The following is a 15,417-nucleotide window of genomic DNA, read 5'->3' on the forward strand; positions in this document are numbered from 1 at the left end:
AAACGACGCGATGTTGTAAACCGTCAGTTTTGATTAATTAACGTGTGCCAGAAAGTTCTTAAGGAAAAATAGGTAATCAGTCGTAGCCATATAGGGTGGTATTTGAACAAATATTTCTTCCTGTTGCATTAATAATTCGTTTTATCTCATAGCACTTATCGTGAATGGTCAGCTCAACAAGTAACTAACTAACAAGGAAGTTAACGATTATAGTACCATATACCTTGTCCACAACCTTGCCTTTCAAACTCCCCTGCCCTCCACTCAACAGCCACTTGTGGCGTATATACCAGTAACGCCTACTTTCTACGCTTTCTAAGCCTCCACATTCCTTGTGGCGTCATTTCAACACACAGTAAACACAACTGCAGCTGTTTCAGCTAGCGACTAAGTTTAGACACACGGAAATCACTGTCTATAACACACATAATTATTACCTACCACCATAGGTTGGCAGGTGCTCCTTTCGATGATGTTCGGTCGTAACCGGCGGCCTGTTCAATGTTCCGGTGAGAGTATTCTCACAAACATAGTCATAAACAGAATTATGCCGTTAACTGGAGTTTCCCTCAAACAAGTAATTACACTCGTTATGTCTAGCGGCAACTATTTACGTCACCATAAGTCAAGAGAATTTTACGTTTTATGTCTCTTTTTAAGCTCCACCCAATTGCTACCTACCATCCATTATTATGAGCTTCGGAGCGCAGTGATTCGGGCAATATATCATCAACATAATGCAATCTGCAGGTTATTTATTTCTTTATTTCGATCACGAAGCTAGAAGACGCTGGAACAACAGGTTATAAATATGTATAAAGTCTTCAGTCGCCTCGTTAAAGCTTGCGAAACGACTTCCTACGTAAGCACTGTTCGTTATGACAGAATTCTCCTTTCTCCCTCTCCATTTCGGCCCTACTCGTTAAAAATAATAGCTGTTGCCAAGACCTTAGCGGTGCAGAAGGGATGGCTTATTGTGCACTGCGTCTTGTAAGCTTGCACGATTTCTCACGTTCTCTTCTTGCCAAAACTTTAAAGTCACAGTCACCTGCTACTACAGCTTCTCCTTATTCTGAAACAATTTTTGGAACCAACATTTGTTTTTCTTATAATCGCTTTGTTCAATTCTTGGCGCAGTTCTGCTGCTCTGAGATACACGGCGACATAAAGAATGTCCGAATTATTTCAGTTGGTACCGTAGGGAAAACGGTGCCACTTTAACTTTGGCTGCAACATTTCTAAATGGTAGCCCACCCTGCCATTGCAGTTAGAGTCGCTTCGCCATTTGCGGTGGCTTCACTCTAGTTGCATGCGGAAAGCCGGTTTTAACCCTAGACTGCCAAACCCTCGTAAAATTTACGATTGCACTAGGGCATTAAACAGAACATTTTGCACTTAATTTGGTACGTAACATACCATTTGAGACTTAATAATTGCAATGCATAACCTATAATTACGGCTCCCTTTGAATAAAATGTGGAGTAATAAACTTTACGATCGTTTAATAGCAATATAAAATTCCTCCTTTTGCGTTCAAGGAACGATAACCTTAGCATTCGCTTAACTTTCAACTCCACTGTTCCGAGTTGCCTTCGACATTTCTCAGTCGATGTCTGTTACTGGGCTTGGATGATATCGCGACTGATTATCGGTTTTGGGAACACTTTGGGACGTGAGTTGTAACTCCATACGACATCTTGTTTCTGAACTGATATCTGGCTGTCAGTCACAAACTATTCCGAACGTTTAATGGCTATGTGTCTGCAATAACGGGGCATAACTTCGTAGATATAAAATTATAACCGGAACATTTTCTAACAAGGGAACCTCACCATCGCACCCCCATCAGGTTTAGTTATAAGTTGGCACAGTGGATAGGTCTTGAAAAACTGAACACAGATCAATCGAGAAAACAGGAAGAAGTTGTGCGAAACTATGAAAAAAATAAGCAAAATATACAAGCTGAGTAGTCCTTGCGCAAGATAGGCAACATCAAGGGTAGTGTGAGCTCAGGAGCGCTGTGGTCCCGGGGTTAGCGTGAGCAGCTGTGGAACGAGAGGTCTTTGGTTCAAGTATTCCCTCGAGTGAGCCGGCACGGTAGCTCAGCGTGTTCGGTCAGAGAGCCGGTTGGCCTCTGTAATGAAAAACTGAGTGGAAGGATCAACCACCGAACTTGAACAGGATGTCTTGCGACGTCCGCAGCGACCAAACAACGATCAAAAACGAACAAAATGAAAAAAAGCGTGATCGGTCAGAGGGTTAGCTGCCCCCTATAATAAAAAAACTGAGTTAATGGATCGACGACAAACTGAAACGGGTGTCTTGCGACATCCGCCCCAAGCAGATGCAATGAACTAAAAAACAAAAAAAAAAAAAATTAAAAAAAGTGAAAAGTTATGATTTTTCCGTTCGTTCATTGACGTCTCTGTTCACTGTAATAAGTTTAGTGTCTGTGTTTTGCGACCGCACCGCGAAACCGTGCGATTAGTAGACGAAAGGACGTGCCTCTCCAATGGGAACCGAAAACATTTGATCGCAAGGTCATAGGTCAACCGATTCCTCCACAGGAAAAAAAGTCTGATATCTTCTATACGTTCGATCCCTTAAGGAACTTTCCGATTCCTTACAGTTCGGAAAATATTCATTGACCTTGTTATTGAAGCCGCGAACTATATTTGCTGGATTCATATTGCCCACGGAATAAGTCTCACGTATTTAACGCACTCTCGTCCAAAGTAGCGAACAGTCAACTGCCAGCCAGGGAGCCTTGTTAGCAGGAATATTCTCTCTTCCGCTCGCTGTAGTCGACTGACGTGTGTTTCGATGTTTGTTTAGGTGTAGCGTCCCCATACTACGGCGCAGTTACCTCGCATCGGACGGACGGACGGACAGATAATAATTGTCTGAAAATAAAAAATTAAACTTTACACTCGAGGGAAGACGTGAACCAAGGACCTCTCGCTCCGCAGTTGCTCACGCTAACCACGGAACCACGGCGCTCCTGAGCTCACACTCTCCTTGATGTTGCCTATCTTCAGCATGGACTAGTCAGTTTGTATATTTTGCTTATTTTTTTCATAGTTCCACACAACTTCTTCCTGTTTTCTCGATTGATCTGTGTTCAGTTTTTCAAGGCCTATCCACTGTGCCAACTTATAACTAAATCTGAGGGGGGTGCGATGGGGAGGTTCCCTTGTAAGTGTATGGCTCGTCAAGTAAGTTTCGTTGTTACGTTGACTCTGTGACACAGCTGAAGTAGTTTTCTCGTTTTGCCGAGAGAGAGCGTGGATTAACGGATGTACCAGCACCAGCGCCACATGTTTCAGGAGTAGGGCTGAAGTTTGTTTCGCGCGAATTTTGCTGCGAAGGGACGTCAAGATGACGTTGCACATTTGTCGAGTGCTGTAGAGTTTCGTGCTCACGTGTCACATCAAGATTCGCGTGAAAGTAGCTTCTCCCGTTGATGACTATTTATTACAAGCAAGAACGAAATTGTCACTCTCAGCAATTTAAACTGTGCTCTTATCTTCCTGCCTAACCACATCCTCGGAAACTGCGACATATTTGGAAATAAATAGCAAAATATTTGTGACAATCAAGGATAAAATGGTTCAAATGGCTCTGAGCACTATGGGACTTAACATTTATGGTCATCAGTCCCCTAGAACTTAGAACTACTTAAACCTAACTAACCTAAGGGCATCACACAACACCCAGTCATCACGAGGCAGAGAAAATCCCTGTCCCCGCCGGGAATCGAACCCGGGAACCCGGGCGCGGGAAGTGAGAACGCTACCGCACGACCACGAGCTGCAGACAATCAAGGATATAAACGTCATTTAATCTTTCGCTTTTTAATCATACTAAAGACACAAAACCGAACATACTCTTTCAAGAGTGAGAGCGACCTTATATGCAAATAACATTGGGTATTGGAGCACATACTTCCAGAATCTCTTAAAAACACGGAGATTTAAAAAAATAAAAAAAAGAATATAGTAGGAGGCAAACCCACTTGCGTCCTCCATGCCTCTAGCCCCTACGATATTTTTTTAACAACAGGAATTTATTCAGAAACAGGTATTACAAGCCGGCGTGTGTGGCCGAGCGGTTCTAGGCGCTACAGTCTGGAACCGCATGACCGGCTACGGTCGCAGGTTCGAATCCTGCCTCGGGGTTGGATGTGTGTGATGTCCTTAGGTTCTAGGAGACTGATGACCTTAGAAGTTAAGTCCCATAGTGCTCAGAGCCATTTGAACCAACCAGGTATTACAAAGCTTTTACACTGACTTTAAATACATTTAAATAAGATCTATCCTTGGTAAGAACTTTTCTCTTTTCCATCTACTATTGAGGATTTCTTGTTTTTCGTTCATTACTTGTTGTTTAAAGTCGTGTAGAGATTGTCCTCCAACACTGAAGATGTAGTTCATAAAACAATATTTGAATCATGTGTGCATTCTTGTCTTGGATGCTGGAAACGTTTTGGCGTCCAAGTACATTATTTTTTTGGCTGTTTATTTCGTTGAGATTCGTTGATAAGAAACTAATCAGAATCTATCCATTCCTACAGACCTGCAGTTTTGGAGCAAGCTACTGTTCGGAGTACGGCAGTGTCAACCACTCCACAGTGCTGGCAGTAAGGATGACTAGTCAGTTTTGTTCTGTGGTGTCACGCAGCTGTCGGCATAAAATCATTTATAAACAAGTAGGCTACTGAGAGCAACCTTGAAGGTAAAGATTTGTCTGAAAAATTAGACCAGACCTTATTCCAGTTCAAGTTTTCGTGTTTCATCTACTGTTACTGGTGGACACGGAGATTTTTTTCCCATTGGTTTCGATTATTTTCTTTGCCGTATAGAATCTTACATTGAGAGTCTTCTCTAAAACATATTTTGCGGTTTTCAAGGCATGAATTATATGTGACTTCTATTTTCTGTCACGTTACCCCACCAAGCTATGCTGAACTCCTGACGTTACCTTTCGTGTTATGATGTCCTAAAGGCTTTTACTGCCGATATGTCGCTGAATAGCATATAATTATAAGAAATTTTTCTGTCTTGGGTTTTGTCGTGGATGTCAGTGTTAATCGCCATGAAGAAAACGAGCGTGATTATCTGTTTCTCGAATACATTACACATCGCGAGGTTGTGGCTACGCTAAGACGAGTGTAAATTCAGGACTGCAAAACGCGTCGTCCACCGCAGTCCAGTCATTGGTCACTTATACAAATGAAACGACACAATTTCACAGACTTTACTGCTCTTACACAGATAGGATTTTATATGTACAGACTGAAGCGGTGAGTGACGATTTGAAGGAAGCGCGGGAATCGAAACCGTGTCTCCTGCATACTGCGATTCACACAACTATACGGATTACCCTGGAACACCTCCTCCTCGATCCAAATTCTCACTGCCACCGAGTCTACTTTTAAATTCCCCGTTACACACAAACAGAATTGCCGAGGCTCTCTATGTTCTGGAATAGCATCTCAGCATCGAACGTGAATAGGGGATCCAGCCTGAAATCCAGGTGCAGGAATTTATACAAATGAAATGATACGGTTACAGAGCCATTAAAGCTCTCATCCAGATAGGATTTTATGTACACAGACGGAAGCGGTGAATGAAATTGCCGGCCCTGGTACAAAAACTATCACTCAGCGCTTCAATCTACACTCCTGCTGATAAATTAAGCATGATGCTGATAAATGGTGGAACAACGCTCTGGTGGGCGGTTTGCGGGTTTAAATCACCTCGGGGTATGACCATGCGGTGCATTTGACCTGCGGTCGTCGCACGGTGGCGCTGGCAGCAGTCCACATACGCAGAGGTGTGTTGGTGCATGTCAGAGTACGGTGCAGCGAGTAAGTGTGCAGACGCTTTCAGACATGCTGATGGTGACTGTGTGTTAAAAATGGCTCAAAGAACACACATTGATGATGTCATGAGGGGTAGAATACCAGGGCGACTGGAGGCTGGTCAAACACAGCAGGTCGTAGCCCTTCGTGTGCCACAAAGTGTGATCTCAAAATTATGGCAACGATACCAGCGGACAGGAAACGTGTCCAGGCGCTACAGTATGGGACGTCCACAGTGTACACCACCACAAAAAAGACCGATATCTCACAATCAGTGCCCTCAGACGGCCACGGAGTACTGCAGCTAGCCTAGCTCGGGACCTTACCGCAGCCACTGGAACAGTTGTCTCCAGACACACAGTCAATAGACGACTGAACAGACATGGTTTATTCGCCAAGAGACCTGCAAGGTGCATTCCACTGACCCCTGGTCACAGGAGAGCCCATAAAGGCTGGTGTCAAGAACACAGTACATGGTCATTGGAACACTGGTCCCAGGTTATGTTCACGGACGGTCCAGGTATAGTCTGAACAGTGATTCTCGCCGGGGTTTCATCTGGCGTGAACCAGGAACCATATACCGACCCCTTAATGTCCTTGAAAGGGACTTGTATGGAGGTCGTAGTTTGATGGTGTGGGTAGGGATTATGATTGGTGCACGTACACCCCTGCAAGTCTTTGACAGAGGAACTGTAACAGGTCAGGTGTATCGGGACGTCATTTTGCACCAGTATGTCTGCCTTTTCAGAGGTGCAGTGGGTCTCACCTCCCTCCTGATCGATGATAACTCAGGGCCCCACCTAGCTGCCATCTTGGAGGAGTACCTTGAAACAGAAGAATCAGGCGAATGGAGTGGCCTGCCTGTTCTCCAGACCTAAACCGCACCGAGCACGTCTGGGATGCTCTCGGTCGCCGTATCGCTGCACCTCTTCAAACCCCTAGGACACTTCAGGAGCTCCGACAGGCAATGGTGCAAGAATGGGAGGCTATACCCCAGCAGCTACTCGACCACCTGATCCAGAGTATGCCACCCTATTGTGCGGTCTGTGTATGTGTGCACGGAGATCATATCCCATATTGATGTCGGGTACATGCGCAGGAAACAGTGGCGTTTTGTAGAACATGCGTTTCGCGACAGTTTTCTCAACTTATCACCAATACTGTCGACTTACAGATCGGTGTCGTGTGTGTTCCCTATGTGCCTATGCTATTAGCGCCAGTTTTGTGTAGTGTCACGTTGTGTGGCACCACATTCTGCAAATATCCTTAATTTATGAGCATGAGTGTATATACATAAAGCCGGCCGAAGTGGCCGTGCGGTTAAAGGCGCTGCAGTCTGGAACCGCAAGACCGCTACGGTCGCAGGTTCGAATCCTGCCTCGGGCATGGATGTTTGTGATGTCCTTAGGTTAGTTAGGTTTAACTAGTTCTAAGTTCTAGGGGACTAATGACCTCAGCAGTTGAGTCCCATAGTGCTCAGAGCCATTTGTATATACATAAACTCATATCTGTGTGAGGACAGTAAAGACCCGGCCTTGGTACAAATTTTCGCTCGACGCTTCAGTCTATACATACAAAATTGGTCACTTAATATCAGCTGTGATATGAGAATCTGGCGTTCCCGTGGTACCTGACGGCATCCGATTCCCACATTGTTCCGCGATGCAGGTAACAGCACTTCGTATGAAGTGGCCCTTGTCGCCTTTAACCGAGCTGCAGCCGATGTGGCAACACTGTAGCGACAAGTGACAGACGTCAAGCAGCAAGAAATTTTAATCGGAATACAGCGCTAACTGAGTTACGTAGCTCACAGTGGACAATGTTGTCAAACCCGATTTTGGGGAACTTCTGTATAAGATTACCGTCTAACTGTCTTTTTTTTTCTTTAAATTATTATTATGAGCCTCTTAGGTGACATTATTTAATTATGGTATTTAGTACCCGTGTGCACAATGATACGGGGTGTCAGGCCGGCCGAAGTGACCCTGCGGTTCTAGGCGCTGCAGTCTGGAACCGCGAGACCATTACGGTCGCAGGTTCGAATCCTGCCTCGGGCATGGATGTGTGTGATGTCCTTAGGTTAGTTAGGTTTAACTAGTTCTAAGTTCTAGGGGACTAATGACCTCAGAAGTTGAGTCCCACAGTGCTCAGAGCCATTTGAACCATTTGATACGGGGTGTCAGGTTTGGTAAGGAATCATTCTGGATTCTGGCAAGTAAATTATGAGTACGTGCCTGGTTAATATGTTGTTTCTCGTATTTACTTTGTTCTGTGTAATTTCAGTTTTAATTGTCAAGACAATGTTATGGATTTTAAGTCATGGTTTCAGTGCTTCCACTTGTATTTATTTATTCATTTCTGAGGAGTCAGAGAAAATTGTGGCACAATCCAGTTATGGTTTATGAAATTTCGTAATGTAGATTTGAAGTTGTCCGCACCTTGGTCTCGCGGTAGCGTTCTCGCTTCCCGAGCACGGGGTCCCAGGTTCTGTTCCAACAGGGTCACGGATTTTCACCTGCCCCGAGATGACTGGGTGTTGTTGTGTCGTCTTCATCATCATCATTCACCCCCATTACGGTCGGAGGAAGGCACCGGCAAACCACCTCTAATAGGACCTTGTCTAGAACAGCGGTGAGGGTCTGCCGCATCGTTCCCCTACGCTCTGTCAAGAAGCATGGGACTTCATTTCCATCCCATTTCCACATCTGAAGTGTGATTAAATGATACTGTTATTTGAGTGACAGGAGTGGGCATTTCACTAACGATAGATTTACCACTAAGGTTCTGGAAGAATAGTAAATTAGAACCACTTAATGTTTTCATGATTACAGTGCTCATTTTGACTAATTTTTTTGGAACGTGTTTCACTTAATTCTGTTCAGTGGAAAAGATGTTGTCCATAAACAGTGTTATTGGGAAAATATACTCATGTTCAGAAAAAATAGAACAGGACGTTCATATTCACGAGACATGTACAATAATATGTTCTGCAGAAATGGTTAGAATTTGAATCATGTCCGTTATGATGACGACGAACGAGTCGTCACCAATGTTGGCTGGTGGCCAATGCTAAATAGAAATATATAAATCACAGCAGGTTAGTCAGCAATGTCGATAAGGTGTTGGCTGCATGGTCTGGATCTGCAACGACTAAAATAATCAGAAGTCGTTGGTAAAAAATAATATATACTGTACTTAACTGGTTGTACAGGATTCTTCTTGGCTGCATATATACAATTACAAACAGATAGCGTTACTAAGCGCCTTGTTAGAGGTTGCTTCCTAACAGCTGAAGGCTATGCTACTTTACTACTTGACGTCCCGAGCAAGAGTGGACGAGAACTCACTAGAAACTTGATACAGGGCGCGGGGCGGCGCTGGTCGCGACTCGCGGGTCCAACGATACTAATAAGGACCAAGATCGATAACTGCAACCCCTAGCAAGTGACGTATCGAACATTGATACCACAACGTCGGCCATCGGGTTCAGGGTCAACATCGATATCGCGGCGCAAATGCACCTTCCGGTAAAATGTGCCTGCAGCTCTCGGTGTCGCTATCAACCGAAGGTATGGATCAGTGTGGCTCGAACAGAGGCACAGGATTTCTCGCAGACGTATGCGCGGACCGTACTGTGAAATTAGTGAGTTTGAAAGAGGGCGCATTATTGGCACGAGAGAATGTGATGCATCCATCCGGAAAGTCACTGCTTGTGTGGGACGAAGTGTTCTGGCAGTATAGCGGGTGTGTGCAGAATGGTTCACGGAAGGCCGTAGAACATGACCAGATAGGTCAAATTTGGAAATTTGTGGTAAGTTCCTATGGGACCAAACTGCTGAGGTCATCGGCCCACTACTTAATCAAACTAACTTACGCTAAGGACATCAAACACACCAATGCCCGAGGGAGGACCGTGGCAAGGCGCCTTAGACCGCAACGAGATGGGTCAGGTCGCACCATGCAAACCACGTCCCGAGAAGGTCGACATCTCATCCGAATGGCAATCCAGGACAGCTCTGCGTCTTCCTCGCCTTTGGTGCAACAATGGAACAATATAACACATCGTACACTATCGGGGGTGACAGTCCGTCGCCGCTTATTACGGCATGAGTTACGTGCGCGTCGTCCACTTCTCCGCCTACGTTTGACGAATGTGCAGAAACATGCGAGACGGAAATGGTGTGTGGAACGACACCACTGGGGACAGGAATGTCATCAGATAGTGTTTTCGGAGGAATCCAGGTTCTGTTTTTTTGAAAACGATGGCCGCATTTCGGCTCGCCGCAGACATGAGCAGCGGCATCACAGTGACTGCGTTCGCACAAGACAAATGGTTCAAATGGCTCTGAGCACTATGGGACTTAACTTCTGAGGTCATCAGTCCCCTAGAACTTAGAACTACTTTAAACATAACTAGCCTAAGGACGTCACACACATCCATGCCCGTGGTAGGATTCGAACCTGCGACCGTAGCGGTCACGCGGTTCCATTCTGTAGCGCCTAGAACCGCTCGGCCACACCGGCCGGCTCACACAAGACATACAACGCCAATTCAAGCCCTTATGGTGCGGGGGATGCTACTGGTTACAACCACGAACACAACTGGTCCTTGTCCAGGGCACTGTGACCGGTGTGAATACCTGAATGACGTCCTGCGACCGATAACCATGCCGGCCGGGGTGTCCGAGAGGTTCTAGGCGATACAGTCTGGAACCGCGCGACCGCCTGCCTCGGGCATGGATGTTTGTGATGTCCTTAGGTTAGTTAGGTTTAAGTAGTTCTAAGTTCTAGGGGACTGATGACCTCAGACGTTAAGTCCCATAGTGCTCAGAACCATTTCAACCCATAACCATAACCTTTCTGCAAAACACCCAAGATGTCATTTTTCAGCAAGACAATGCACGATCATATGCTGCTGCACGAACCGTGCCTTCTTGGTGTCACATGATGTCAGCCTTTAGCCCTGGCCCGCCAGATCACCAGATTTGTCACCAATCGAAAATGTGTGAGATATGGTGAAACGACTACGACCCAACGCTGACCATCACAGACGAACTTTGGAACCAGGTCAATGCAGCATAGAGGGCTACACCACAGGACGCCATTCGCGCCTTGTAAGCGTCGATGCCATCACGCATGGAACGAGTTATCAGGGTCCATGGAAGACCCTATGCCTACTAGCAACAGGAAACGTGTTGAACCGAGGTGACTGAAATGCTAATCGTTTCTGCAGAACATACTAATGTACATGTCCTGTGAATATGAACGTCCTATTTTTTTTTCTGAACATGAGTTTATATCTGCGACCTCGCCATCCCCAGTCGCATTCGGTCCCCACAGTCTATGTTGCCACTAAACCTAGACATGGAGTATCAGTGAGCAGGTACTTACGTAGCTGATCATGGGTATGTTGCGCGAGTACGAGACGATGGACTCGACGTGGCAGGGCCCCTCGGGGCCGATGAAGACGGCGACGTCCTTGCACATCATCTCGGTCATGACCCTGGTGGCCATCACAGTGTCGCCTTGCGTGTCGCGGTACTTCAGCTCCAGCGTCACATTGGGCAGCATATTGATATCTTCGTTCACCTGCCGGACAAAGGTAACCAAATGAGAAAGCTGCTGACTTCACGTTTGCGACATTTCGTTACTGTGCCAGATGGCTCAAAAAATAATACATCTTCGCATGTACTTGTCAGTGGGTGTCAAACTGCGACCCGTGGGCCACATGCGATCCGAATCAAGAATTCGTACAGCCCGCGGTTCCCAGCCGTATTTTGTAATAATATGCGTCTACCTAATAACAGGCGAATACAAAAATGCTAACTAACGTTAAGAGCTTCTTGTTGTTGTCGTGGTCTTCAGTCCTGAGACTGGTTTGATGCAGCTCTCCATGGTACTCTATCCTGTGCAAGCTTCTTCATCTCCCAGCTTCTTAGGAGTGTAATTTTCCTGCTCAGTAACAAACACACTCGCAGAGACACTAATGCTTAAAATGTGCTTTAATTTTAATTGATGTCGGTCGGCACTGAGCTAAGTAAAGTTGGTAGCTTACCTCAGGGGCAGAGGTGTAAACGGCGCATTCACTGCGGGGTTACAGGATGGGAGGGGGAGCATGTTTTACTGTACGCCTTCCAGTACAGGCAACTCACGGACGTGTGCGACTCGTACCGATCAGCTGCTACTGTATAAATTTTGACACAGACGTTACGTAGATCCGCGAATGCGCATTATAGAGGTCATCTTCAAATGCAGTTCATAATTATAGTAAGGAATATGAAACTAAATCAAGGATGTTGTAGAACACTGAAGCATCTGCCTCCACGTACGCGTACACCATAATTACTCTGCCACGCAGATATTTGGGGTACACTGGTCTGGAATGAGACGTTCCCGGGGGTTCCACTGGGGGCCAAACCGCACAATAACCCTGGGTTCGATGTGGGGCGGCAGTGAGGTGGGTGGCCTGCTGTGGCCTGTTGTGGGGTTGTGAACCACGGAGGACTACAGCGGAACTACCTTTCTTAGGTCTCCGGTTGAATACACAAAACACACGCAAACTGATGCGCCAAAGGAAGTGGTATAGGCATGTCTATTCAAATACACAGATATGTAAACATGCAGAATAAGGCGCTGCGGTGGACAACGCCTATATGAGACAACATGCGACTGGCGCAGTTGTTAGATCGATTACTGCTGCTACAATGACAGGTGATCAAGATTTAAGTGAGTCTGAATGTGGTGTTATAATCGGCGCACGAGTTATGGGACACACCATCTCCGAGGTAGCGATGAAGTGGGGATTTTCCCGTACGACCATTTCACGAGTGTACCGTGAATATCTTTCATCAGGTAAAACATGAAATCTCCGACATCCTGCGCCCGGAAAAGATGCTGCAAGAACGGGACCAACGACGACTGAAGAGAATCGTTCAACGTGACAGAAGTGGAACCCTTCCGCAAATTGCTGCAGATTTCAATGATGGGTCAGCAACAAGAGTCAGCGTGCGAACTATTCGACGAAACATCATCGATTTGGGTTATCGGAGCCGACGGCCCACTCGTGTGCCCTTGATGACTGCACGACACACAGCTTTACTCCTCGCCTGGGCCCCGTCAACACTGACATTGGACTGTTGATGACTGGAAACATGTTGCCTGGTTGGACGAGTCTCGTTTCAAATTGTATCGAGCGGATGGACGTATATGGGTATGGAGACAGCCTCATGAATCCATGGACGCTGCATGTCAGCAGCGGACTGTTCAAGCTGGTGGAGGCTCAGTAATGAAGTGGGGTGTGTGCAGTTGGAGTGATGGAAGTGCCCTGATACCTCTAGACACGACTCTGACAGGTGACACGTACGTAAGCATCCTGTCTGATCACCTGCATCCATTCATATCCTTTGTGCATTCCGACGGACTTGGGCAATTCCAGCAGGACAATGCCACACTCCACACGTCCAGAATTGCTACAGAGCGGCTCCTGGAACACCCTTCTCAGTTTGAACACTTCAATAAATGGTTCAAATGGCTCTGAGCACTATGGGACTTAACATCTGACGTCATCAGTCACCTAGAACTTAGAACTACTTAAACCTAACTAACCTAAGGGCATCACACACATCCATGCCCGAGGCAGGATTCGAACCTGCGACTGTAGCGGTCGCGCGGTTCAAGACTGAAGCGCCTAGAACCGCTCGGTCACACCGGCCGGCTTGAACACTTCAGCTGGCCTCAAAACTCCCCAGACATGAACATTATTGAGCATGTCTAGGATGCCTTGCAACGTGCTGTTCAGAAGAGCTCTCCACTCGCTCGTATTCGTACGGATTTATATACAGCCCTTCAGGATTCATGGTGTCAGTTCCCTCCAGCACTATTTCAGACATTAGTCGAGTCCATACCACGTCGTGTTGCGGCCCTTCTGCATGCTCGCGGGGAGCCTACACGGTATTAGGCAGGTGTACCAGTTTCTTTGGTTCTTCTGTGTATAACACAATGAGTAAACGAAATATGACAGTCAAAACATTTAGTAGACATTCGTGATCTAGTCTCATATTGCATAACGCAATTAAATATAAGTACAGTTTCTGTTACTAATCAATTAACCATCTGATCACACGGAGGACACAACGCTCTCTAAGGCAGGTACAGTGTCACAACTTTGGGGCTGCTGTGGGTGGCACCAATCTGCAACAGAGAACAGTCGACATGGAGTGTTCCGACTTTTAACGATCAGTATTAGGGGATTGGAGGCCAACTTATTGCGCCCTTGCTATCGCTACCCTATTGGGGGCTCATAACACACTAATTTTTGTAGATTACCAATTAATAATAAGTTCGGTACATTTGTGGCCTGAGGTCCTGCTCCACAATATCAGTATTGGCTCTTGAGCAAAAAAAGTTTGATCGCCACTGACACAAATCATTTTCAGTTGCAGACTAATGTTCGTAGATGGGCATGAAAAACGGACAATGGTGACAGAGGATGCAAGGCAAGGTTGCAGTCTATCCCCACTGATATTCAGTCTACACATACACCATGCAATATAGGACACCGAGGAAAAATGTACAAAGTAAATTTAAGTTCAGAGAGTAAGGAAAAAAGCTGAGGTTTGCCAGTGACATTGTAATTTTATTACAGATGACAAGGGAAGCAAGATTTGATGAGCGGAACAGATGATGCCTTAAAAAGAAGAAATAGTATAGAGGAGTAATACAGAGGCAGTGTGGAATTTACTATATAAAATAATCTGGTACTTCTTGCCGTGCCAGTTCTGAAATAAACATCAAGCTTTCGATTACCACCACTACCTTCGTCAGGAGCAACTGACTGCCTTGTCTGCTGCTATGGCGGCCTTGTATAGCCCATTGATGGCTTCTGATTGGTCGGCAGTTACGTCAAGCAGCCACAAATGATGTTAACGTCTGAGCCGGTGACGCCACCAATCGCATGAAGGGTAGTCAATGTGGTAAATTTCAGTGTTTCTTCTCAGCATCGAGAGCTCACTGCTACGTTTAACTACGATTATATCCACTGTCCCAGCTGTAGTCGCACTTTCTTATTTCTTCTGGGTCTTCAATAAATGAAGCCTGGTGGTTAGATGCCTGTGACAAAAGTGGCAATAGCCGTGTTCACAGGGCTGAACGACGCATGCTGGTGTGACGAAAACTCAGGCACTGTCACATCTGGACTGGCCAACTATCACTCGACCCGATCTTAATTCTACAGAAAACGTCTGATCTGTGATTATTTTAAACCGGGGGTGAAACGTATAATCAACATCTCCGCACTCTGGTAGCTCTACAGATTCAAATAATTAGTGAGTTGCTTAAGCTTAATTAGGCATATCTGTAGAAACTTGTGGACTCCCTTCCTGGCCGTACTGAGGTCACTGTCATAGCTAGAGGGTGTTATATGAAGTCAGTTTGATGACTCCTACGAGTAACTAATTTTTTGTATGGTTTTCTTAGCCTGAAACCGGGAAATGAAGAGGAAAGGGTGCTTATTGACCGTGACTTAGACCTAGACATGGAGGCAATCGTGATCATGA

General features: G+C 45.9%; 1 protein-coding gene across 1 annotated transcript in view; it reads right to left on the reverse strand.

Moving 5' to 3' along the window:
- LOC126245965 (receptor-type guanylate cyclase Gyc76C-like) overlaps nucleotides 1-11,449 on the reverse strand; it is a 228,709-nt gene extending 217,260 nt beyond the window's left edge. The window contains exon 1 of the mRNA XM_049948359.1: nucleotides 11,255-11,449. Coding sequence (XP_049804316.1) covers nucleotides 11,255-11,434 — 180 coding nt within the window. The 5' untranslated portion in view covers nucleotides 11,435-11,449. The remainder of the gene's footprint in view (nucleotides 1-11,254) is intronic.
- Nucleotides 11,450-15,417: the final 3,968 nt, after the last annotated feature.

The sequence above is a fragment of the Schistocerca nitens genome, chromosome 1, assembly GCF_023898315.1.
Source record: "Schistocerca nitens isolate TAMUIC-IGC-003100 chromosome 1, iqSchNite1.1, whole genome shotgun sequence".
Taxonomy (NCBI): Eukaryota; Metazoa; Arthropoda; class Insecta; order Orthoptera; family Acrididae; genus Schistocerca; species Schistocerca nitens.